Below are 25930 nucleotides of genomic sequence, written 5' to 3' on the forward strand. Positions count from 1 at the left end.
CGTTAATATTGATGACTTGGATACTAAAACTTTATTATAGTCGCTATACGCGCGAGAATAACTGTGAATCGAAAAGTCGAATTCAATGCCTGAAATTATTTCACAATTAAGAAATTAGGAAATCTTCAAAATCTATGCAGTGACATCCTTTCATGCTCATATCCTCAAAGATGATTCAAATTAATATATTCCTGAGTATGACTATGTGCAACGAATTGCCATACAAAGATAAATTATATTTTAATATCAAAACCACTGTCCTTAACTCAAAGGTATCGCGACTACTTCGTCAACGAAAATTCACGCTCCAAGAATATCTTGATACTTGACAACCGGCTATTAGACACACACCAGGTCCCAGGCCCGAATACCGTTCGCGACAATTTTGATGTCCCTCTGTAATTGTACGTTGGTAATTGTGATGGTAAATTACTATTGTCGTACAATAGAACATTCCGCTTTTTAATTTCTCTCTATGTTTTGATGATGGACTGTGGACGGTCAAAGAAAAATGTTTTGTGGTTGTTTATAAAAAATAAGTAATTTATATTAAAACATTAACATATATTTTATCAAAACATATTAAATTTGGAACACACTTTACTGATCATCATGGTCAAATAGTACTTTCCCAGACAAAACAAAATTTTAACTCATCATTTTAACTGCAAAACTCATGCAAAGTTTTTATAGGTTTTCATGTGTAAGAGTTTACGCATTTTTCGCCTTATAAAAATAGTAAAGATTATAATATATTTCATCGTTATAATCCATTGTTTGATAGAATATAAAATACTCCCAGTAGTAAAATAACATTGGTATACAATAAAAACTAGTGACACAATGTTTTATTAACTTATAATATTATTCATACATTGTCTAGTCGTTTAAATTCAGTATTCATTCTAAGAAATTTGGATTAAAGAAAAAACAAATGGTAATTTAATTAAAATTTAGTATAGAAAAATGTTAATACGTCAAGAGAAATATTTATACATTAAAAAGTAAGTACGTGCGAATGAATTGATTCTAATACAATGCAAACCTTCACTCAGAAATACAATAACTTGATTACATTAAATTAGATTATGATAAAAGCAGGAAATAAAAATATTCATGAAAATCATGTTCGGATCTGCTAATACACTCTCTTGTAGAGCACCGGTCAAAATAAAAGAAGTAATGTGAAAGAAATATGAATTCGTAAACCAGCCAAAAATCGACCGTCGGCTGTTAGCATTAGAGAGCTAATCACAACGAAATTCTTGAACCATCGCACTCACTTTACTAACGACCCTATGAAGATGAATGTAATGGGCAAATTTTATTGTGCTGATACAAAATTTACACAACCATTGGCATCAACTGAAAAGAGAACGTATTTCTTTGGTGATACAGCACAAAAATTGCCAGTCATGCTTTTGGCAATAGCAAATAAATATTAGTAAAATCAGAGTTGAAGACCAGAGCACACCTAAGCAGGAGTAATCGTTTGACCACTTAATACGAAATATAAAAGGATGACGGAATAATAGAAGTACACAGTGCAATCGTGAACTGACCAGTACAGACGTGTGTGTCTATCAAAATGTTTAAAGTTACAATTATAATTGTTGCTCTTGGTTGTGTAGTAGCATTGCCGAACCCCGATAATGCTGAAGCAAAATCCGATAAAACTCGTGCGTTAAAAAAGGAGTGTGCCAATGGAATTCTCAATCCAACATGCCTTAAAATTGGAGCTATATCTTTGATCGAGAAACTGAACACTAAAGAAGAACTGGCTTTGATTCCTGGAGTGAGCCTCGTGAGGGATGGTGAAGGCAACCCGAAATTTGAATCAGTTACCGCAGAGCTTGCGAGGTCTTTGTCATCAGAACCTGATGAGAGATTAGACAAATTCCTGTTGTACAATGTGGGGACTTTCCTGGACACACATTCTGTGAAGTTGAAGCTGGCTGACGCGTCTGCTGTAGAAGAAGCCAGGAGCCTGGTCAGTGAGGGCAGAGGTGATAAGGGCGGCATGGGCATGGGAGGGAAGAAAGGCGGTATGGGCGGACTCATGGCGATGGCTATGATGATGAAAGGTATGTTCAATTTTGTTCAAATATTTGGTGAATATAAGCTTATTACTTTAAAACTGCAAAAGTAACATTTATAGTACGACATGCATCAATAAACATCAAAAGTTTATGGAAAGATGAATCTAACACATCAATCTTGTTATAGACTTTTTCTTATATTTTTTACAGAAAGCTTATCTCATTACGATACTTGCTTGCAATATTAAAGTTCACCTCCTGACCATCATTTATCATTAGGCGATGAGTTTGAATACTTTTACTTTATACTAGGATCTACATATTATATACCTAAATGTAGATTTAAATTTCGGTATTTTCTCAACTTTTACTGATAAGGTAATGCTTAAAATCATAAATGTTGAATAAAATATAAATTAATTTATTATGTTAAGATTTCCCCGTTAGTTTAACAATTTATTCAGCTTAATATTGCTACACAAAAACACTTACTCTTCAAAGAAAGTAAACTGATTACAAGCCAAATACGTAAATGATGACTTATAAATTAGAAATAAATGAAAAGGTTATTTATTCATAAGTTTTACATTCCTTATTATTAATTCTTTCAAAAGATATTCTAATTGCATATGATATTAAACTATTAGCCTCACGAGCCGCTAATCCTACGAGATAAAATTTAAAAATATCGAACTGACCATCATTCAGGACTTTTCGAAATTAATCCAAACGCTCCTTTTTGGTGCACGTAGCAATTCTTAAAAACAATATTATGTTGTTAGAGCATTTCAAATACTACACATAGAAACTGATATTCGTGTTGTAACAAAATTTAAACTTTATCTCATGAAAGGAAATTTCGAACGCAACTGAAGAACAACGCAAAGCAAGATTAAATCTCAATTTTGTTAATTGGGCATTCGCTTACGGTAACAAAAGCACACGAGCGTGCCACTCGTTCGTTTTTTAATAATTTTCTATTTATTTCAAAAATTTCGATAAAATGCAAGTCATGGATTTCTTTTTTACCAAACGTTACGTCACGTTATCAATATTTTTGTTTTATAGCGAGTTTGCTCGCGATTTCAACGCAAATCCTGAAATTAACCAATATAACTTGATCTCTGTATGATTTAGTGTCGCTTGAAATGTGATAATCAAGCGATATATTAAAATCCACCAGACTTATATTTGTCAAGCAAATTATAGAATGTATATTCCTGTAAGTGTTCATGGGCGTTGTTTCCCACTATAAAAAGACCTGTGAACTGGTTAACTGATGTCAGGGATTAAAACATTTGATACTACTTGTAATGTTTGAGGAAAAGCACATTATGAGGTAATACAATCTTTAGTTATAAATTTTTCATGTAATATATATTTTTATACTGGGATGACAAAATTATCCCAAAGCACCCGATGGTAAGTGTGATCACATCCTACCACCAGCAGTATCACGGATTATATAATAATATCAGCCCTGTATTATATACTTGCCCACTGCTGAGCACGGGCCTCCTCTACTGCTGAGAGGGAATAGGCCTTAGTCCACCACGCTGGCCTAGTGCGGATTGGTAGACTTCACTCACCTTTGAAATTCCTATAGAGAACTTCTCAGATTTGCAGGTTTCCTCACGATATTTTCCTTCACCGTTAAAGCGAACGATAAATTCACAAAGAATACACACATAATTTTAGAAAAGTCAGAGGTGTGTGCCCTTGGGATTTGAACCTGCGGACATTGGTCTTCGCAGTCCGTTCCACACCCAACTAGGCTATCGCCGCTATATACTTATAGGAAAAACTTAAAATTTAAGTCTCGTAAAAAGGTCTCAAACTCATAATCGCATTTCTTTAAAGTCGAAATAGTTACTTCTACATCAGCATTATTTGTTTAGTGTCTGGGTATTTTATCCCGATCCCAAAAATGAAACATTTATTGTATAATTAGTAAGCATCTATAGGCACGAATTTTGTATGTAGTTGGTTTGTTATTGATTATAACAGCGGTCATCCGGTTGTCGAAATTCGACCATCGTATTTAACACATATTATACATAAAGGTTATTTTTCTATACTTCTTATCAATACGAACTTTAGTAATGCCAAATCTCGTTCTCCTCCATGCGCCCAATGTGCTTGAGAAGGGTCACATAGTCTTTTCTTCACATATTAATATATAGATATGGTTTGTATATTAAGTTTTACTAGATAGCAGTATTAATTAATTAATCTTATTACTATTTTTAAATTATATTAGAAAGAATCCACTCGTCGCAAGTAATTATTTATTTTCCAATGTTACTCTTTTAAATAGAAAAAATAATATTTTAAATAGTATATGGTTTGCGTAATTTTATAAAATAACATAATATGATAAATAATCTTATATTTTTATCAACTCTAAGCGAAATTCATTAACTTTCAGAATTTTGATCTGATAAAACTGTGACCAAATACGTGACACATGTAATTTTAGTACACATAATTGTACGTCATAGTCTTTTTAATAATTCTTTGTGTCCCAAATAAAATTAAACATTACAAGAAAGCAGACTCTGAAAATATGAAATTACTATACACCGAATTATTAAATATCATCAATAAATTATTTATAAATTACATAAAAACTCCACTTTCCATTGCGGTCATTGCAAGAACAATGGAAAAACCTTATCCCATTAATAAAAAATCTACGAGAGTCTTCAAAGAAAATTATAAACTACATCATTATCGGTAAATTAAAATCACATTAAATGACTATACGTTTCTATCAATCTCCTTTTCATCAATGAGTGCAAGTAATCTGTAAACCTTAACCACGATTTATATGACGCAAAATACATCCTAAATCCGCAATATACGATCGAAAATCGCTCATCAACACCGCAGTCACTCTTCTATGAAAATAATGGATATAAAAGTGCCCAGTACTAATAATACAACTGTGTGAGACATATATAAATTGCATGGAGCAATTGTTTTATCAAACTGTATCAAAACTTCATAAGAAACAGACGTGCGCAGCGATGTATCGTGTGGTAGCTTTTTCGTTTTTTATTGTGACGTCAGCGTTGCCGAATCCCGAATTTAGGGATGTTACTTCGAACAGTATCGAACCCCAAGAATCAGCAAGAGCCATGGGCAAGGATTGTGTGGGCGGGATCTTCAGTCCGACCTGTTTAAAAATCGAAGCTATATCGATGATTGAGAAACTGAACGGGAAAGAAGAACTGCAGTTGCTCCCCGGAGTCAGTATCGTGAAGGAGCAGAATAAGGTCAACAAGAGCAGGTCCGAGGAATTTGCAGCTGAACTGGCGAGAGCTTTACCTTCGAGACCTGAAGAGAGATTGGATAAATACCTTCTGTTCTCCCTTGGAAGCTATTTGGACAGTCACACTGTAAAGTTAAGGCTCATTGATGATGGTGCCGCGGAGGAAGCCAGAGCGTTGGCCGGGGAAGCGAGGGGAAAAGGCGGTTTGGGGGGAGGGAAGAAAGGTGGTATGGGGGGACTGTTAGCTGCCGGTCTGTTGATGAAAGGTATGTCATGACTGCGTTTTAAAAATTGCCTGCATTAGATATTTTAACGTTGGTATCCAATATATAAAAAAAAAAAACTATTTGCGGGGTTTCAAAAAAAATGTCTATTTCAAATCATATATAAGGAGGATTTTTAACATTAGTTGTATTTAATTTAAAAATTTAAATTAACAACAAAAATATTGCGATCATAATTTAATAGAAAAAAACGCAGACATTATTTAATAAAATCCATAAAAAGTAAGCATTTTGCTACATTAAATACTACAGCTATTGCATATTAGGTAACTAGATTTAATATATAAGAATATTAATTAACCAGTGCAAAAACTCAAAACACAACACGCCGGCGCACGTAACCTTTAAAGTATAGTTATTGATTTAAAAACAACTGCAGTAACACGCATAGAACATTATATTATTACTTTGTAGCGAGAAAGCATTCTACAGTCGATGTTCGCTTCAAATACCAACTAAAGCGCATCTCATTACTCAAGGAGTGTGGCTAAGCTGCTAATGACGGTCTATTACTTTGTTTATACAAAAAACATGCTATTAGTAGCATAATCAACGCTTCCATTAATTTTAGATCAGCATGTTCGGATAAAATCGATTTTTAGATAGTAACAAAATAAATATATGTAAGAGGTCAACTTTGCTATAGAAAAATAAAGTGAATACAAACTTTATCTATACCAATATATATAGCGGAAGATATTGTTTGAACGCGCTAATCTCATGAACTACTAAACACATTTTTTTTTACAAAAATAAGCCAGTTTTCTTGAGTACTAAAAGCTACTTTTTATCACGGGAAAATATGTATACTGGAAAAACGTTTTCAGACAGACGAAGCTGCAGTCAAAAGCTAGTTATAAATATAATTTATAAAGGTCGGTCTGGACAACTTTAGGGCAGCTTTATGTTCAGAAGTGGACCTTATATAGCTGATGATGATAAATGTAGATATTACTAAAGTCGAATAAAGAATACTATGTACGTAAACGGTTGAGGAATTTTATTCCAAGACTTTAGTTTTAAAATCGGTAAAACGCAACCTAGATGACAAAAACACATTGCATTCAAATGCAGTAATTTGCGTATAAATTTTTGGTATTGCTTTTGTTGCCCATAAAGTTAATATTATCACTTTCTATGAGGCTAATAATTTCGCGTCTTCCAGCTACATAAAATAGCATCTCACAACTCACTCAACACATTTAGTTATAAAATCGTTCGCTTATGGTCAAAATCGTACTATCAGTATTTGGTAATTTTTCTGTTCTTCCAATCATTTATAAACAACCAAACATAAAACTACCAAAGATTTGCTGTAATTATTTCAACCATTTTTTCTACTAAGCCTCGTGCTATGAAAGTGTCATTGATGTTATAAACAAACACTGCGGTAAGATAATCAGAGCGTAGAAATAATAGGACGAAATGGCATTCCATTAAACCTACAACTTTTTCTTTTACTCGTCATAATAATTTTCATGTAAGTACGTAGTCTGCAGATTCTTTTTACTTATAAGACAGCGATTATAACGAATTATAGCATTGTATACCAATTATTTTAAAATTATCTTTCAGCTTCTGTCGACTAATTTAACACAATTTATTATTATTGCTTTTTTTTAACAAAAACAAAAATACGTGGAATATTAATATAACAAAAAACTGATCTTTGAGGATGTTGTGTGATAAGCATTAGAATCAAGATTGGATAAAAGATTCAATTCTAAAATATTGCGACTCCAAACACTATCACATAAAAAAGACGATGAGATAGTTCAACTCACAGCCTTACGTTTCAATCAGATTGTCGCCCATTACGCTATTACGGCTGTTGAACTCAAGAATTCCATCATACTTATACATCTTAAATACATATCCTATCACTGTACTAAAGCGGCAAATTTATACCTTTGCTATTTAATAGACGTATGAAGACATAATTTCTTGTATAAGAAAACATAAATAGGGCAGTTTTTGAGCGAATATTGATGAGTGTAGACAGCATTCCTAAAATACCGCAATCAATAATGTAGATACAGAGTATTTCTAAAAACAATGCTGTATTTTACTGCACGCTCTGCCAATGTTCTTGTAGCCTTAATAATACTGTCAAACTCTAATAAAACAACTCAAAAATATTATTAACTTCGTAAATTTTTTCTACAGTACAATTTCGTCACACAAAGAAAAAGTCAATATGAATACTTATTACAATCAAAAAGTGTACTAAATTGAATATTTGTTAGATTGAATTGTCAAAAATCACTATAGTTATGCCATAGATAGCAAAAAGTTAACAAGACACCGATGAAAAAGTTCAAGCGGCAAAGAGCTTAATTTATTTACATCAACAAAAACAGAGCCTTATTAGTCACATTATAACACTTTTTGTTCTATGTGCATTTCTTAAAAAAGTATTATTTATACATATCCTACCAACAACTTCTTGCTTTTGATTACTAAGCTACAGGCTTAATGCGTAATGTGTCTTATGGTAATATCTAGTTCCATTTCAAATGCTACATTGAAGCTCCTTTTTTAGATTCGTCTTTAGGCGTATATACTCATCATTACTGATAAATTAATATCTCACTATTAATCTTTTCAAAGAAATACAGCACATGACGTCCTATTAAATAGATTAATTACTTAAGAAACAGAAAAGTTTTATGTCAATAATCATTGTTATTGGACATGAAAAGATCTTTCCGAATGAAAATATCGTCCCGTCGAATTAAAAACACCTTTGAATTTCATAGTATTTTAAAATTCTAATATTAGAGGTTAAATGTATTGCCTTTTATACACTGAGGAATATGAAAGTATACATCAATCAATATAAATTTCGTAACATCAAAATTTTACTCTTTCACTCTATCTTTATATCGAAGGTTGAAAAGCCAATTGACTTAAACGACATTTTTTTTTCGGCACTAAGTTTCATACATATTTAAAATCAGCACTTTTGAATTTGAATTTTTTAACCTAGTTAAAATTTATCGAAATAAATGTCGCTAAGTTAGCCTTTCAACCATCGATATATATTTCTCTTTATTTAAATCTGACTGTGCCACTCCATTGGACTTCTTATACTGCAATATACAATACCATAAATATTATTACTAAACTCAACGTATGCCGATTACAATATTATATATTCTATATTTCTTTCCAGGTACACTCATGTCAGTCGGTCTCGGAGCTCTAGCGCTGCTAGCTGGTAAAGCTCTCATGACAGCAATGATGTCGCTCTTACTCTCAGCGATCGTGGGTCTCAAGTCGCTGTCAGGAGGCCAGAAGTCGACAACGTACGAAATCGTATCGAAGCCTATATACAGCCATTCTCACTCGCATTCAACAGCCCATGAAGATGTAGGCGGTTATGGACATTCGGGATATGGTAGAAGTCTAAACGAGAAGAGGCGTTAAGGTTACCCTTGTGTATGCGAATCTGTTCGACTTTACTGATTTACGAAACATAACAAGACTTGAAACTGTACTGGTTTGTTGCCACGATATATTTTTATATCAACGCAATATTAACATAGTAAGTAGTAATTTATGAAATCGATTAAATAATCATTCCGTAATATATTTGTGGAGTCCCAGTACGATGGTTTAAGTGTTTTAAAAAACAAATGATCAGTCGCGAACTCTACAACAGAATAGCCAAGGTCGAGTTAGTATAGTAATCATTTTCTTGTGTGTATATCGGAAATTGGTAACGACAGATGCAAATTAATATTAAACATAATTTATTACTAGTTAAGACTTGTTACCCAAAAGTCATTTTGCATTTATTGTCTACTTATAAAAACAATGTTTAGTGTTTTTAGAAAAAGGAAGTACAGTACTATGACAGAATGTCATTTCCCAGTTTACTCCGACTTTATGACGTAATCAACTTTGTTAAGTACAAATCTATTCGGCAATTTATTGTCATGTGATGTACCGTCAATGCTCATATTTATTGAACTATTTATTTCTAGTTTAAGTCACGTCACTCTTTCATTCATTCTTCATACTTTATTTATACGCTTTCATACTCTTTATTCTGTATACATTTATGTATTATTAACATCAATTGGATCTGTGTATTATTTGTGTGTATTAGATATATGTGTGGATTTATGTATTGTTTCTATTTGTATTATATTTTTATTGTTATAATGTGTTCTATTTTGTGTTTATATAATTTATAGCCATATATACTTACTATGTATCATATATTATGTCAAATGTTACTCTTCATTACCCGTATTTTATGTATTTGAGTAAAAAGTTTCCTATACATATATTGTCGTTTATATAATATCTTCGTAGACTCGTATTTATTTATTTATTGCTGTATATTTATTTATGTAAATATGTATTTATTCTGCATTATCAAATACAATTTATTAATATAGAATTTTCTTGTATGATATTATTCTGAATATCTAATACCTGGCAACTTTTATTGATAAATAATATGTATAAATTGTTTTTTATGTGTTTTTCCCTTATTCATTATGTGCTGTGATTATGTATATGTTATAGAAATATCTACCTTATAGTAATGTTGTTATGGTTTACTTTTGTTCTGTATTTATTATTTCATTCAATTCGCACCCAAAGAAAATAAATTATTTACAAAAATCTCTTCTAATCATTATTCTACTTACCTATAACAATATTTAAAAGAAGAACTATTTCACACAAATCATAACAAATATATAATAATAGTCATCTTAATAGAAAAACTAGCTTTTGCTCGCGGCTTCGTCCGCATGATAGAGTTTTCCGGAGTAAAAGTCCCGAGATAAAAAGTATGTCTTTTCCCGAATCTCTAACTATCTCCATACTAAATTTCATGAAAATCCGTTGAGTATTTTTTGAGTTTATCACGTTCATTATAATAGTTTAGATAAAATCCTACGTACAAATTTGAACTTAAACAATGAAAGTTCCATACTTTTATAGTTTTTTAATCTTAGTTATGGCATCCATAATAACACAAACTGTAAAAAAAATCATTCTGCTAAGTATTACCGTTTAAAACACAGAGCTCTTTAAAAATCGAAATGATCTGAGCCATCGTAGTCTTAGGCGATGCGCAAACAGTTTCATCTTTTTACAAAGGAGCACTGCAGAACTATGAAACTCAGAATTGCTTTAGCATATCTCAGTTTATTTTTTTAATTACACGGCAAAGTGCCCCACTGCATCTAATGTTAAGTGGCATGTCGTCCAATAGAATGTCGACTGACGAGAGATGATTATCCCTCGGCAGTCGACACAATTATGCCGGCCTGTTCGAACCGGAAAAACACACACTAATCCCGGTACGGTAAAACCTTGTGTACGGTGGTTGCTATCCTGACGGATATAAAATATATCCAACCACCAGCAAAGCCGCCTTAATAACTATGTTCTATTATTTCTGTAAGGAATATGTTTATAGTTTCTGTAGTTCAATTTAAGTATGGAACCCTAAAAATATCTTAGAAGGAAATTATCATTCGCTCTACAAACGACTTTCATCCATTGATAAACCTCAATGCGGCTTTTGTTTATTTTTTCATAACCAAACGGAAAGAGAAAGCAGCGGAGTTCGTTTTTTTCTATATCACACTACTGAGACAGCAGGTTATAAACATAGATCGAATAAAATACAAAATATTTTTTTTATTATAATACATTTTGTTATTTAACGTCTCAACATTAGAATGCATTGTGCGATATATCTCTTTCAAATAATTTACATAAGCGCTTAGCAGTACATGAACCTTAATGAAAAAATAAATCGTCAGTTACGCTTCCATAAATGTGGTTTTATTTAAAACAAGAGTACAGAGAAAACTATGAATATAAAATTAGTATAGAAATTAGTATTTTTTTTTTAATTCTCTTATAAATTATTTAAACTAACAACACGCCTTTATCTCTTAAAATATGGTAGGTAGAGGTGAAAATAAATAATGACGGTGCTTAGTACTAACAAATCTATTAATTACAATTTGACCAAGATAAGCTAAATGTAGAGATGAATGGTATGAAATAAGCATGCCTTAAAACTGAAAATGTTGAAAACCTATAATGAATTATTATAATTAATAATAAAAATATATACAAGACCATTATTATGAAATTGATTTTTTTTCAATTTCTAGCACACAAGACAGGTCACGGTTTTAATATATTATTTATGAATCAATTTACTTCAGATTATAATCAGTTGTGTTTTACAGATAGAGAACATTGTCAATAAGGTCGTTATTCGCTCTAAATGTAGATTAGCTAATCTAATATAACCTCTTCATCAATTAGCATCTCATAGAATATTGTCAGTCATAAAAGAACAAAGACGAATGCCATGAAACAAGTACGGCCTACAGCAAACATTATTTTTGTACCACTAAAGCCGAAAACTTGGCGACGTGCTTCCATAACTATCTATTATCTGAGATGCATATGAATTTACATAACAAAGACATTAACAAACTGAAGTGCAAACATTTTCAGTTTGTTTATATCATTACATCATATTAACGAGTGATAAAATTATCCAATAATTTAAATAACTCAATCCTTTCAATGATTTGAACCACTTTCGACTTTTCTATTGTCCACCAGCAGTCTCGGTTTTATTACTTCGAAAGCGCCATGCTTCCGCGCTAACAATAAACGCTCCAAATCATTCATTTTTGCTCTTTTAATAGTTTTCTTATCACTCTTTTTACATACCGACCAGTATAAAATAAATCGGAATTCGATCAGAAACATCAGTTCGCTATTGTAGTTTAAACGAAATGTGCCAGTGTTGAACGGCAGGGTGAAGTGAAAACATTAACAATGATTAGCAAAAATGTCGTGATCCTCGCTGCCGTAGTGTTGTGCTGTGTTTACGAATCAAAAGGAGTTATCGATGGACCTGAAATCAACAATGTTGATGAAGACAACAAGAATATAACTAGTTCTGACCGTACTGGCAGATCAGGACCTCTGCACAAAGAATGCAGTAGCTTGCTAAGTTCAAAGTGCTTGAAAATCCACATGTTGTCCTTTATCGAGCATCTGAGCTCTCGTGATGAACTTCCCCTGATACCTGGCCTCAGCATTGTGAAAGAGAATCAGACTGCAAGCCTGAGCCCTGAGGAAATGGCCGCTGAGCTATCTAGACAGTTTCCAGGAAAACCTGAAGAAAAACTTAACAGGTTCCTGTTGTATCGTCTGCAAGACTATTTAGATGGCCATTCTTTAAGATATAGACTGCTTGACCCACAGACGACGAAGGAAGCTATGGAAATGGCCAAAGGAGATAAAGAATCTGTGGGAAGGAAAGCTGGAGGTGGTGGTGGTGGCGGCGGACTCGGCGGTGGAAAAGGAGGTGGCGGTGCTCTGCTAGCTGCTGCTTTGATGATGAAAGGTAAAACGGAAGAACAGCAGGAATGTAGTTGAACAAGAAATCTATTTCAAAAAATCTTTTATTATTTCATGATCCCGTAATCGCATAAAAAACATTTTATTATACAAAAAATTTGAGAAAGATTCGTATTTTTACGTTTTTACTAAACAATATAAAATCAATGTAACAAAAAACAACATCTAAAATAATTAGTATTCATCTTTAAACTCTAAATCTGAATTCAATTGTTTAATAGTTTTTCAACTTTAAGAATTTAACTCACCTTTTTCTTAGCATAATAAGAATTAAAATAACACTCTACTTCTCCAGGAACACTAGCCGCTGCAGCTTTAGGAGCTCTAGCCCTTTTAGCAGGCAAAGCTCTTATGACAGCACTGATGTCATTACTTCTATCAGCCCTGGTCGGCCTCAAAGGACATGGTGGCCACAAATCAACAACATACGAGATCATCACCAAGCCAGAAGTGTCTCATCATCACTCCCACAGCCATGAAGAGCATCATGAACATGAACACGGTCATCATGGAGGCTACAGACGGGCGTACGATCTAGGCTACAATAGCTACATGCCTTATGAAACTACTACTAGTTAATAACTAGAAATTGTAACAGCCTGTATAAGGCACTCCTTTGCTTAATTCTCTCTTTAAATTATTGAACTATACTTAGGTGTTCATAGTCAATGCTATTTAATTTTTTTTGCTTGTTTATTATTCTTCTGCTCTACTATTTTCTTAACTTATGTCCTCTTATTAAGGGACTTTGCATTACTGTTCTTATTTCTTCTTTATATATTTGTACTATTTTCGACTATGCTTTGATCTTTATTCGCAAACTAAATACAGGCTGGTACAATTTTATTGTTACAGTTTTTAGATATAAATAATTTAATTTATTTATTTTGCTATTTATTAAAGGTGAATTTAGTTGTTAAGTTATTTAATTGTTGCATTTGAATCCATGGAATATTTATTATCGCTTAGTATTTCTTCATTAATTATTCTATGTATCTTATATGTATATAATTTTATATATTGTATAAAATTACCCACCGTATTGTTTTATACATAATTATCTATTATTTTATCCAAAATACCTCACTTATTCTATTATATTATTAAAATATTACGATAACCGATATAAATATTTATGCAGTATGCATAACTGTGATATATTTACGATTTTCTCATGAAAGTTTATTTATTTATGATAAACCAAATATTATTATATAAGCCGTTAATCTTCATTTGGCTCTATTAATGTATTTTATGTTAAGTTGATTTTGTCTTTGTTCTAAATGCATGTACATAACACCACACTCTGTTAAATAAAGTTAACTTTATTTTATTATTATTATTATTACCCAATTACAACATACTAATTATTTTTGTGGTTTTATTACAAACTTACACTCGTTACCGACAAAAATCTTAGCTACTTTAGCTTGTCTCGCATAACTGACATAATTTTTCATATTTCAATTCAATGCAATCCAATTCAATTTATTTCACTTAACAATAGTTAAAATATAGGTTTTTCAAATTAAGGAAAATACATAATCGTTGACCCGCAACGGCAACATAGAATAGAGGGAGAAACTTTTCCTTCAATAAAAAAAGTTGTTCAAATAAGTTATTAATTTGTTTCATTCTTTATATTTTGTTTAGAGACCGTGAACTATGTTGACTATGATTATGTACTATGTGTATTTTCTCAGCTATGCGAAAGCGAAACTAACATAACTTAGTTTGTCATTAATGATTTCCTTTTTACTATACAGGCACTGCAAACTGATCCCAGATTGATGGTAAATGCAGTAGGACCAATAGAATGTCGACTGACGAGAGATGATTACCCTTGAACAGTCGACTCAATTATGCCGGCCTTTTGGAACTAAACATTCACAGACTGATCCCGAAACGCGACACACTTACGTAGGCCACTATGACAGGTTTTAACACATTGTGTACATTGGTCGCTATCCGGACGGTTATAAAATATCCTATAACCTTTAACATTGCCTTTCATTGAGCCACCAGCAATAATGTAATAGCAATAAGTGTAAATGAAAACATTGCTTGTCTAATATACAGAGTCATTTTGACACTGTATTAATAAATAAAGCCACATACCTACTCGTTTTTACCGCTGCAAATATTATGCAAAAAACCATTCATGAATACCGAATATTTTTACCAAAAATACAAGTGTTACATTTCAGATTTTTTGAAAATTTTGAAGTTTGGTGTGAATATGGTGTAAGAATAAATTTCTTACGTTAAGTTGTATTTAAAATATTATCGTATATTTCACGAAGCGCCTGTTCAAATATTCACGTCAAAAACAATTGCTGTTAACGTTCTAATTTTCATAAAATGATTAGCTGATTCAACAGACATTGTCCTGTCTTAAGATCCGATATTAACCATGGATATTGATGTTCTGCTATTTCACGGTAGATTGTATAACCATCGCATAAACGAAACATTTTTGTATGACAATCTTCCCAATGTCCGCTCTATATAATCCTAGAACTCTTTGTGAATTCTTATATTTTGGCGAATATTAAACATTGAAATAAAACAATTTTTCGGATTTTAAAGCTGTTTTTTATATTACAATTTTCTCTCGACTATTCTGAGACTGCAGTTTTCAAAGTCACAGGGCGGATAAACTTTCCTATAAAACAATCCTAATAAATTATTGTTTCGGTTCTATTTTAAGTCTTACCACGCAAGGTGCATCATATTCTACCCCCTTATTCATAGACTTTATGTATCTAAGGACTGAGCATTGCTGTGATAACAAGTCTGTTTCTCAGTGCTGACGGCATGGCAGCCTTCGCAATGCGTAGACATAGGGCCGTTGTGATTGGCTAATATAGAGATACAACTTGAATCTAGTTGGCTGTCAGATAAACAAAGCTGAACAAACAGCAAGCCGTCAGATAAACAAAGCTGAGAAACAGACTTGTTACCACAGCAATGCTCCTTCCTTAGATAAATAACATCTATGAATAAGGGGAAAAGTCTATGTTAAACTAGGTATTGTTCCCGGCTTGGCTCACCTGAAAAGACTTTCCCACTATAAAAGTACCCAAAAAACTAACGATTAATAACGCAACCTAGTTTATTAAATAAAGGAGAAATTTTCGAAGGGGTTGTAGAACGCAGATTGAACAATAAGATTCATACAATGAAGAAAAATGATGGAAGATAACTCATGGGCATGACTGTTATTTCATGAACTTTTATGTGTTGGAAATATTATCGTGGTTCCGGATTTTGTTTTATTTTGTAGAAATATAGTTGTGTTGTAGTCCAAAGGTTAAATGGCAATGGATTATTGAGATACTGTTAAGATATAATTATTTGTTAAGATAATGTTAATTTATAACTGGTTAAAATAATTTTAGTATCGTAAAGATAGTTGTATATTAAAATATTTTACAAAATCATTTCTAAGCTATATATGTCCACTAAAAAAAATGTGGCCTGTACCGAGCTTAGGGATAAATTTTATTGAAGATAATTAAAATCTTAAAACCTGAATTAAAATAATTATTATGAATTAGTAGACAATAAAAAGTTTCTTCCCTTCTTTATATTATTTCAAAACATTTAACTGGATTATTAAAATAATATAACTAAATAATACTTAACATTTTATAATATATTGAGTCAATGAAGAATGCAAAAAAACAGCAATTCACTGATTTTTATTTTACTCTTATTTAATGTTTAGCTGTAAGTGAAAGATTATTATTTTCTTAGACATCGAGAAACAGGCGGATAATATTAAAATAATTATCATTAGTAATTTCAGCATTTTCGTTAAAGTACCTATACGAAAAAATGTTTTACGAGAAGTATTTTTTTTGTGATATATAAAAAATGTAGAGTTCTGACTGTCCCGAACTAATTAAGCTTGCATGTGAAATTTAACTTTAGGTCAGAATTTTTGTGGTTATTATTGTATACTTACCATCTTAGCCAATGCATAAGGTGCCTTTTTGAAGTGGTAGAGTAACACTGTAGACATATTCGTCTACAGGTTGAATAAACCGGCTAGACCCAGATGAATAACAGTCTTATAAAAATTATCGTAAAATGAAAAATTGCTATTGCATTTCGTATGGGCGAAAGTTATAGATCTCCAACCGCTTTCCCTTCCTAAGACCGGCAGTGCATCCATGATTGTTCAGGAATCGTAAATGTGTACGGCTAATGGAGATAACATTCTTGATGGTTTATGATATAAAAAGTGTCAATAAGTGGGTATAAAAATACATTGTAACATTATTGTAAATAGCGCCATCTATGAATTTGTTACTAGACTACGTTATCAACCTGCATATCTACACACTAGAAATTTAGAAACATTCAATACATTGTAGTTGATGTAACGATTCATAGATGGCATTTTTCCTGCAATAGATTCTTTTATATATTTTTCCTAAAACGTTTTATGGAACTTAGTACTATATATCTTTAATTTAGCTGTAGGTGGATTATATTATTTATAAATACTGTAAAAATTAATATTAATACTATGTTGAAAATATTAATTCATATACAATTACTATTTTAACGGTATTTTCAACTCATTCAACATATCCGATATGGTCTAGTGGCTAGGATACCTGGCTCTCACCCAGGAGGCTCGGGTTCGATTCCCGGTATCGGAATATCTTTTTAAATTTTTACATATCAATATTCACCCTACCTATTTTAAAATATTTTTTCCTAAAAATAGAAAACCAGCTATACAATACATACTTCATTTTTCTAAAAGAAACACGTAAATCGTAAACAAGGATATCTATATTCGAAATGAGTCCTAAAGCAAATTGCAACTTCGTGACAAAATGCACGCAAGTATGATTTGCGGAAAAAATGTCAATTTGTATGCAATGAGTGAACTAAAGCGCCCGAGTGTGCGCGCCCCGCGTTCTTGCTTTCGAAAAATAACGGCGAGTTGCACCAACTTGTTAACTAGGATTAATAACCAACTGATTAAAATAAGGAGCCACTTATTTCAATAGTAGGTGATAGCTTTTCGTAAATAATATTCCATCAAAAGAAAATAATTTTATCCTTTAATAATTTTTATTACTAGTATGTTTTTTGATTAATTAAAAGCTTTTGGTGTCTAAGTTTCGACATGATCAAAGTGATAAAATAGGGGTACATTCCCAAATCAACAAGATAAATATTTTTTGTTGAAAACGACTACCTTGGCGGCATAGTTCTAATGCGTATGCGATACGAATACAACTTCCTACTGCGTTGACATAGTGGGTTCGAAACCATTTTGCCATCTTTAAAATTACTCAGTTACAGCTCGGAGTCAGAAAGTTGACTGTATAATGTATTAAATACCCCCGTGCCTCTGAGAGAACTTAAAACCGTTGGTCCTGCGCCTGATCTCTCTTCCGTCATATTGGATTGCCGTCTCACCAGACTGTGGAAGTGAAGGAACCAAGAGTGCACTGGTGTATTACGCACATACTTGTACTGCATACCTGGTTGTTCGTCGGTCGAAATTCAGCTAGGAGGTGTACAATGAATATTCAGATATTTAAACAATGTACTACATACATACATATATAACATCACGCATTTATCCCCGAAGGGGTATGCAGAGGCGCAACTAGGGCACCCACTTTTCGCCAAGCATGTTCCGTCCCATGATGTGATAGGGGGCGAGCCTATCGCCATATTGGGCACAAATTCCAGACTCCGAGCTGATACTGAACAGAAAAACCCAAATATCACTTTGCCCGACCCGGGATTCGAACCCAGGACCTCAGAGCGCTATTGTACCGGACATGCAATACAACTACGCCACCGAGGCAGTCTCATAGTACAATGTACTACATAGTAGCTAAATATCAAATAACTGATTATATAAGCCGTATTAGATTTTTCACTTTAATTTGTACAAAACGTGTACGTAAAAAGACATAGTATATACCTACATACATCAATACGTCAAGGGTGACGCAATGAAGGAATGGCCTATTTCCTAAAGCGGACAAAATATAAATGTTTTTAGATGGATGTAAAGAAAAATAAATAAGTTCCTTATTGGTATACAAACACGGCAATTAAATATTATTTTTTGATACATAATGTAACTTAAGATGTTTCTTTTCACTGAGACTACATAAACCTAACCAAATAGCGCAAGACTTGGGATTCCTTTTACTATCATGCGCATACGTAGCATTGGAAAATGTTATTATTTTTTTTTATCTAAGAACATAGCCTGTACCTAATTTATTTGACAAACCATTTGCGGCCAGTTCCTTAATGGAATGTAAAGTATGTAGTATCTAAAAATCAAACAGCGCAATTCAGGAAAATTATATAGTAGATATGTGTATATTTAGATATTCAGTGTTTGTATGATGATAACTGTTATGGCTTTCGCTTTAGGTTTTATTATTACTATTCAAGTTTATGGCGAAACTGGCTGTTAATCTGAACATTAACTAATAGTTAAATGAATGGTGTAACTTTTCTTTGCCGGCGGCCACCATACTCGGTCAAAGACCCAGATCTTCACCTTGCTCTTGAACGTGGTTTGACAAACTGTAGTGTTGTTTGCACTGAAATGACGATCATCGATATCGATAAAATACTCACTTTATACCGAGGAACATAAGTCTGACCCCTTGCATCTTTAATAGGTCAAATTAAAAAATAAATTTAAACTTTTATGTCTCCTCATTATTAAATCGATACCTATCTTAATACAGTTTAGTCGATAAAGGATTTCCTTTTGAAATTTCCTGTCGCCAAGACAAGGGTCTTGGCGACAGGAAATTTGGCAATTTGGCAAGGCACCTTTGCCTTTCTACAATATTTAACGCTTATAGAAAATTAAAAAAGTATGGAAATGACGTATAGTATCAACAAGTATTTCGCTTGGATATTTCATTCCTATATGCGTTACATAGCGTTAGCCTTAGCGATTGAAGAAAGGCATCGTGGCTGCGGCTCTTAACCCCTTTCGGCTATCACCTTCTTTTTTTGGCAAAAAATACCTTAGTCATTATAGCCTGTTATAATATCCTAGTTCCTACCATAAGCCTTTCCTACCACAACACGTCATATAATTGGTAAATGCTGTGTGTACCTGTTATTGGCATATTTATCAGCCACAATACCTTATAGCTTCGTTTGTAATTGTATGTATCAACATGCATGCTGTTGGTATACCTTTAAATAAATAAAACAAATATAAGTTGGGCCACGGGAACAGATTACTCTATTCTCTCACATCTTCATTCACAATTCATCTAGTGCCTACAAACATCGACAATTTCATCGATAAATCCAACACTAATTCCCAGACGTGCGAAAGAGAAGTTCGCACCTCTCTCTTGCGACGCGGCGATTTCCTCGAGATAACTTCAGTGAGCACGCTGTTAGACCGCTAAACGCATGTGCCTTGTGACCGAAAAAAATCGCGTGGACTTTGTGTACGGATCTGTCATGCTTGTGGACTGGTAACTTTTTTTGTTTATTTTTATATTTCACTTTTTAATTTAACTAATTAATGATGTTTTGATTTTGCAAATTATTATATTTACTCATAAACTTTAAGCTTTTATATTTGCTTGGTAAATGAAGGCGCAACACGTGCTGTTATTAGCGCGCGTATTAGTCGGGTGTTGCGAAACTTGACGCGCGTCATGTTGCTTGTATCCATATATGGTAAGACGGTATTGTGTTAATACTTTACGTGCCCGAACACAAGTTTTGTTTATTAAATTAACTCTAGTACTACATGTACTACGCTCTACATTTGATTGCATAACAAAAACTTTTAGTACTAACAATTGATCATTTTGGTACTAATTATAATGATTTTATTTTAAGAGAATTATAATTAATTTTATTAGCTATTACTGTTTAGCCCCTTTCAACTTCAAATAGAACTGTAATCGTTAAATTCACATTTTAATGAATTCGAAACGTGACCCACATTCTAAATTCATTGAATGACTTACAAATGTTTTATTTATATCCGGTAAGACTGCTAATAGAAGGTTTTCCCTAGTTCCCAAAACCTCCTTTCCCTTTCAAATTCCCATTACTACCCTTGGCGGCACCGCATCTATTGTTTCTTGTGGTGTTCTGGATGATTATGGGGGATAAAGGTCACTTAATTTCAGATCTCCCACTGACGTGTTTGCCGACCTATACTATAAAAACGTATACCTACTTAACATAATATTCTCCGTCCCATACCATACAAGGGACTATGTAATAAAAGTACCTACATATTATATTAGAACCTGCGCACATACACACTCAAATAGTTTATCTTCGAAGGGGTAGGTAGAGGCGCAACAGATACACCCAATTTCCGCCGTATGTATTCCGTTCCATGCTGTAATATGGGACGAGCCTATCTCTATATGGGTCACAAATTCCAGACGCTGGGTTGATACTGAATAAAAAATCCATCATCACTTTTCCCGACCCGCAGATCGAATCCAAGACCTCAGCAGTATAGTGGTACCATAACACAATTTTACCACGAACTTTTAGAACTTATATTAAGAATATCAAAGATCATAGCGCTATTTATAAACTGATAATCAAAAATGCTGAGCAAAGAGTCATTTCATAAAATAGTAATTATAAAAGAAGATAGAGAATGAAAGATAGAAAAGGGATCGTAGAGGTTTAGTCATCCCGGACAGAAATAGAAATGAAAATATATCGCAATAATAAATTCATACAAACGGGAAGAAGATAGCAAATATAGTATAAAGCATTACGGAACCTCTTTAATAGACCACTGCTCATATTTATGTGAAAGTGGGGAATTAAGCTTGTTACCTTAGTCTATCAACTTAACTACAAAATCCCCAACCTTTGAATCTGTTAAGTAAAAATGACTAATATTTACTAAGCACTCCTTCAGTTTTTATTATCAGAATACATTTATTGGTTAACTGGCAGTCTAATTTAGACACCACTCAATCATCATAATCAAAGATATTGAGCTGATTTCAAGGTAAATTCGAATCTGGGTTCAAAAATTCATGAACATTTTATTTCATCATGAAGATGGAATGAGATTTTACATATGCATGGAAAGCAGAATACATATTAGATTCATTTAAATAACTGGAAATGTCCCTTAATCATCCGGTCGATTATTTGAAAGTTCTAAACCAGTTTCAAATGTATTTTAACTCGTTAGTTTAACTACTATGTGTACTAATCGTCAATTTCTTGTTGAGTATCAGCTGTATCTTTAATATACATGAATTCCTTACGTACCTTGTAGTCTATATCTCACACGTAACCAAATAGCTCATATTCTATAACAGTTAAACTTACATCTGTTTCGAGTACCTTTTTTTAAATTACTTGATTGACATTTGTAAGTATATATCAGGGCCCTTATTCTGTACGATAGTGTAAACGCGTAACGCGGCCGTGTCATGTTATCTTCGAGAAATGTGCGTGGAATGGTATTCTGTAAGCCTAATTTCTATAGTCCTAAACATGATGCGTTGTGTTACGTGCTTGTTACGCACTGTTAAATTAACGTGCGGGATAGAGAATAAGGCCTTAGGTGGTTTATAAATGTCACGAGATCATATTTGCATAACCACCATTCATTTGTTCAACCACCATTGTAAAAGCTTAATCGTTATCCTTTTATTCTACAACGAATCATAATCCTCCAGAACATCATCATTTCATTAATTATCTCTCTGTCTTAACGATATTCAATTTACTAGTAGCCTTTCATATGTGCCCTCTCAATCCCTATTTGTTTCATCAAATTCTGAACCCACAAATTTCTGAGAGCAATCGTAAGTTGACCTTTACTCATTTTAGTCTTACTTCTGTTTACAATTATAAAAGCATCTCAATTGATCCGATCACCGTTATAGCTTGAAGTAAGTCATCTTCTTGCTCTGTTTACACTATGTAACTGATTGTAATGGCACCCTCAAACTAAAATTCCGCAGAAACAACACCAAACACTCAGTGTAGCGTGTCGGCACTCGTCACGCACGCATTAGAGTTTTTCGAGCAATATTTCTATCAAAACTTTCCTTCGCATGTTCGGTTTCATGAACAATATTGTGAGATTGATTATTGCAATCATTGTACTCATAGATAATTTAGTTTGATGATACATTGTCTAAAATATTTTTTATTGAAACTTGTTCTTATTTAATTTAAAGGTTAAGTTGTTTTAAGTGAATAGGTTTTGCTTGTGGAACTGCCTTTTTTTATTGCTTTGTATAACGAAACGAGCTTGCCGTTCGCCTGATAGTAAGCGATACGACCGCCCATAAACAGTAGAAACACCATTCAACAACTTGAATCACAAAGTATTGTTTGGTATTCCACTGCGCTCTGTCCCTCTCTGTTCTGAGATATGAGATGTTAAGTCTTATTATGTCTAGTAGTTACACTGGCTACAGTGTTCGTTAAAGCGGAACTAAACAGTGACTCTCCCATATGAGAAACCTACCACCAGTGAAATGTATGCATGATAGATCTTCCTGGATCGTAGTCAAGACGCCTTTCATCAATTGTTTACGTTAAGAGAAAACAACCGAGCCGAGCGACAGACTTATCGCTAGGATATGTTCCCCATACATTGTTCTGTTTTCTGTTAGCGTTAATGATTGCAGGAAGAAGTCTTGGTTACGCCCTCCAGTATAAAATAACTCTATCTACTTGCCAGGCTAAAATACTTCCTTTTCCATCTGTATGGTAAATTTCATTCATATACTTTCTAAGGATGTATTAAGTATCCACAAACAACTAAATACACACATAATTATCTAAGTAGAAAATAGAATCATTCGCTTTATGATCCATTGAGAATACCTTTTATAAGATAAATTCATGAAGTATTTCATTAAATGTGTCAATAATAATTCTCAAACTTTCAAACAAGACATAGGCACCAACACGGCAATAAAGAGTAAAGTTTAAAACCGTCAAAGAGACCAATGACTGACAACGTTATTGTCTTCAAAACGTATATAATATAATCTTCATTACCTGACAATAAGAACTGGTTGTTATTTGAAGAAAACAGTGAATAACTCAAACGGATAGACTAGGTTTCTATGTCAGTTGTAGATGAGTGGCAGAAAGTTTCGGTGCTAGGCAATTTTATGAGTGGAAAATGAACGTTGGTAATTATTAAAGCTTTTTGTGTACAACAGTAAAAATTAGGCCTCAATTAAACACTTATTGCCATTATTTAGTTCCTAAACAAAACATTTTTATTGGGGCGTAGTGAATCTGTTTATGTGGCATCCTTCCTAACTAATTTCGTATCATTCTTTATGTATAAATTATAATTTTATAAATATATCTTCATATTTCTGCATAAATTTGCAATCTGTTGTACAATATTTAGAAAATGTGACCAAATTTAAAAATAACGTTAAATTATACTTTGACGTATATCGCTGCAGTTTGTTTTATGAATAAAGATACTTATTTATATGAATATATTTATTATATTTACCGTTAGTTCACTTTGTTTTATTTCTTAAAAGATGTTAGCTTTCTAGAAGTTTCCTAAATCTTAGTATAGGTAGTTCATAAGAAAAATTTTACTTTTGGGAATAAATAAACTCATTCATCGTCATCGTTTGCTAAGAATATATTTTCAGTCGAAACAAGCTTACGTAATTCAACTATGTATACATATCTGTCCTTCGCTATAAAATATTAAATATAATTCGGATTATTGTGCTCATTAAATACCACATTAATTCCTAAAAAGACTTACTATTTGGACGAAACAAACAAACAAATTCACAGGAAAAAGTCCGAACTAACAAAATATTTTTAGGGTCATACCTTTTCTCCTCTTGCCAATTAAATTAGGTACCTTAGAGAGACCAAAAACTCAAGTCACATACAAAATGATCCGCCCATGAGATAAACTGTAGATATGCTGATTAAATGACAACTATCAAATATACCGCTGCCTAAATTAGTTGGTTATATTCATCTCACGTGTCTTATCAAAATGCTGATCTTTTTTAGCAATACGTTTTCTTTTGATCATGGTAAGGTCATGGCATAAGACTTTTGTCACACTTATTAGATATTTAAATTCAAAACAGGCGAAAAGTTAAACAAATTTTGGCTAGAGTTTCTTAAATAGTTTCATTTATTATAATGTCAAACCTGATAGCATTAGTTCCTTTATGGTTTCATGATATATAAGTACTAACAAATAATGAATTAACAAGTAATTTATTTGAGCATGTTAAATAAAAGGACAATTAAACATCAAAACAAAACTGAGTTTGTCTGTTACGTCTTTCCGTCTATGTTTCTTCTAAAAAAATATAAATATATTAGAAGATAATGCAAGATAGTTATTTTCAGACGTGAATATTTGACTAAATACTTGCATATTGATTGAAGCATAGGAACAGAATTTATACTAGCTGACCCGACATACGTTGTCCCGTCTTAACTATGAATTTGCAGCGCCCAGTCTGTCAATCGCTGACAGTTATTTCAAACAATTGACAGTTATATAAAATTAATATTGTCGTTAAGTTTTCTTAAATTTTCTAATTTTCCGCGCATGTTTTTGAATTTTTTCTTTCATAAGAACATTCTCCTGACAATAACAAACACAAAAAAAATATATATATATAGATATGTATACGTCAATATTTATTAACAATCTGTCAGTACTGATACGGCGATATTTATTAACTCTAATCACTAACTAACACTAACTGTCACTAATGATAAGTACTGAACGAGGTGTGTATAAGTCATAAATAAACCACGGTATCGTCAGTTTTCTCCACTAAAGATGGTGGCGCTTTCAAGGACATCCGAGAGCCGACAACCTCACAGTGGGTTAGTGAAAGTGAAGATAAGTTAAAAGG

General features: G+C 32.7%; 4 protein-coding genes and 1 non-coding gene across 5 annotated transcripts in view; all 5 read left to right on the forward strand.

Annotated features, from left to right (window-relative positions):
• The first annotated feature begins 1588 nt into the window (after positions 1-1588).
• On the forward strand, positions 1589-2149 carry LOC115452902. Its single transcript, XM_030181525.1, has one exon. The coding sequence runs from the start codon at positions 1589-1591 to the stop codon at positions 2147-2149; it is 561 nt and encodes a 186-aa protein (XP_030037385.1).
• A 2904-nt stretch (positions 2150-5053) lies between these two features.
• On the forward strand, positions 5054-9026 carry LOC115452904. Its single transcript, XM_030181528.2, has 2 exons — positions 5054-5579; positions 8773-9026. Exons 1-2 carry the CDS (start codon positions 5069-5071, stop codon positions 9024-9026), a joined length of 765 nt encoding a protein of 254 aa, XP_030037388.2. The 5' UTR covers positions 5054-5068.
• Positions 9027-12389: 3363 nt separating this feature from the next.
• LOC115452903 lies at positions 12390-13598 on the forward strand. Its single transcript, XM_030181526.2, has 2 exons — positions 12390-13005; positions 13315-13598. The coding sequence occupies exons 1-2, from the start codon at positions 12432-12434 to the stop codon at positions 13596-13598; spliced, it is 858 nt and encodes a 285-aa protein (XP_030037386.1). The 5' UTR covers positions 12390-12431.
• A 4022-nt stretch (positions 13599-17620) lies between these two features.
• On the forward strand, positions 17621-17692 carry Trnae-cuc. The gene has a single exon. It is a non-coding gene; the product is annotated as a tRNA-Glu (tRNA).
• Positions 17693-20433: 2741 nt separating this feature from the next.
• Positions 20434-25930, forward strand: part of LOC115453262 — a 33363-nt gene continuing 27866 nt past the window's right edge. The window contains exon 1 of the mRNA XM_037440186.1: positions 20434-20521. The gene's annotated coding sequence lies outside the window, so the exon portion shown is untranslated. The remainder of the gene's footprint in view (positions 20522-25930) is intronic.

The sequence above is a fragment of the Manduca sexta genome, chromosome 18 (genome assembly GCF_014839805.1).
Source record: "Manduca sexta isolate Smith_Timp_Sample1 chromosome 18, JHU_Msex_v1.0, whole genome shotgun sequence".
NCBI lineage: Eukaryota > Metazoa > Arthropoda > Insecta > Lepidoptera > Sphingidae > Manduca > Manduca sexta.

What these genes read in the sequence shown, in the direction of transcription:
- LOC115452902 (XM_030181525.1), top strand. Translation starts at nt 1,589, where the DNA reads ATGTTTAAAGTTACAATTATAATTGTTGCTCTTGGTTGTGTAGTAGCA.
- LOC115452903 (XM_030181526.2), top strand. Translation starts at nt 12,432, where the DNA reads ATGATTAGCAAAAATGTCGTGATCCTCGCTGCCGTAGTGTTGTGCTGT. An exon ending in TGCTGCTTTGATGATGAAAG is followed by an intron (nt 13,006 to 13,314) that starts GTAAAACGGAAG and finishes CTACTTCTCCAG; the next exon opens with GAACACTAGCCGCTGCAGCT.
- LOC115452904 (XM_030181528.2), top strand. Translation starts at nt 5,069, where the DNA reads ATGTATCGTGTGGTAGCTTTTTCGTTTTTTATTGTGACGTCAGCGTTG. An exon ending in TGCCGGTCTGTTGATGAAAG is followed by an intron (nt 5,580 to 8,772) that starts GTATGTCATGAC and finishes ATTTCTTTCCAG; the next exon opens with GTACACTCATGTCAGTCGGT.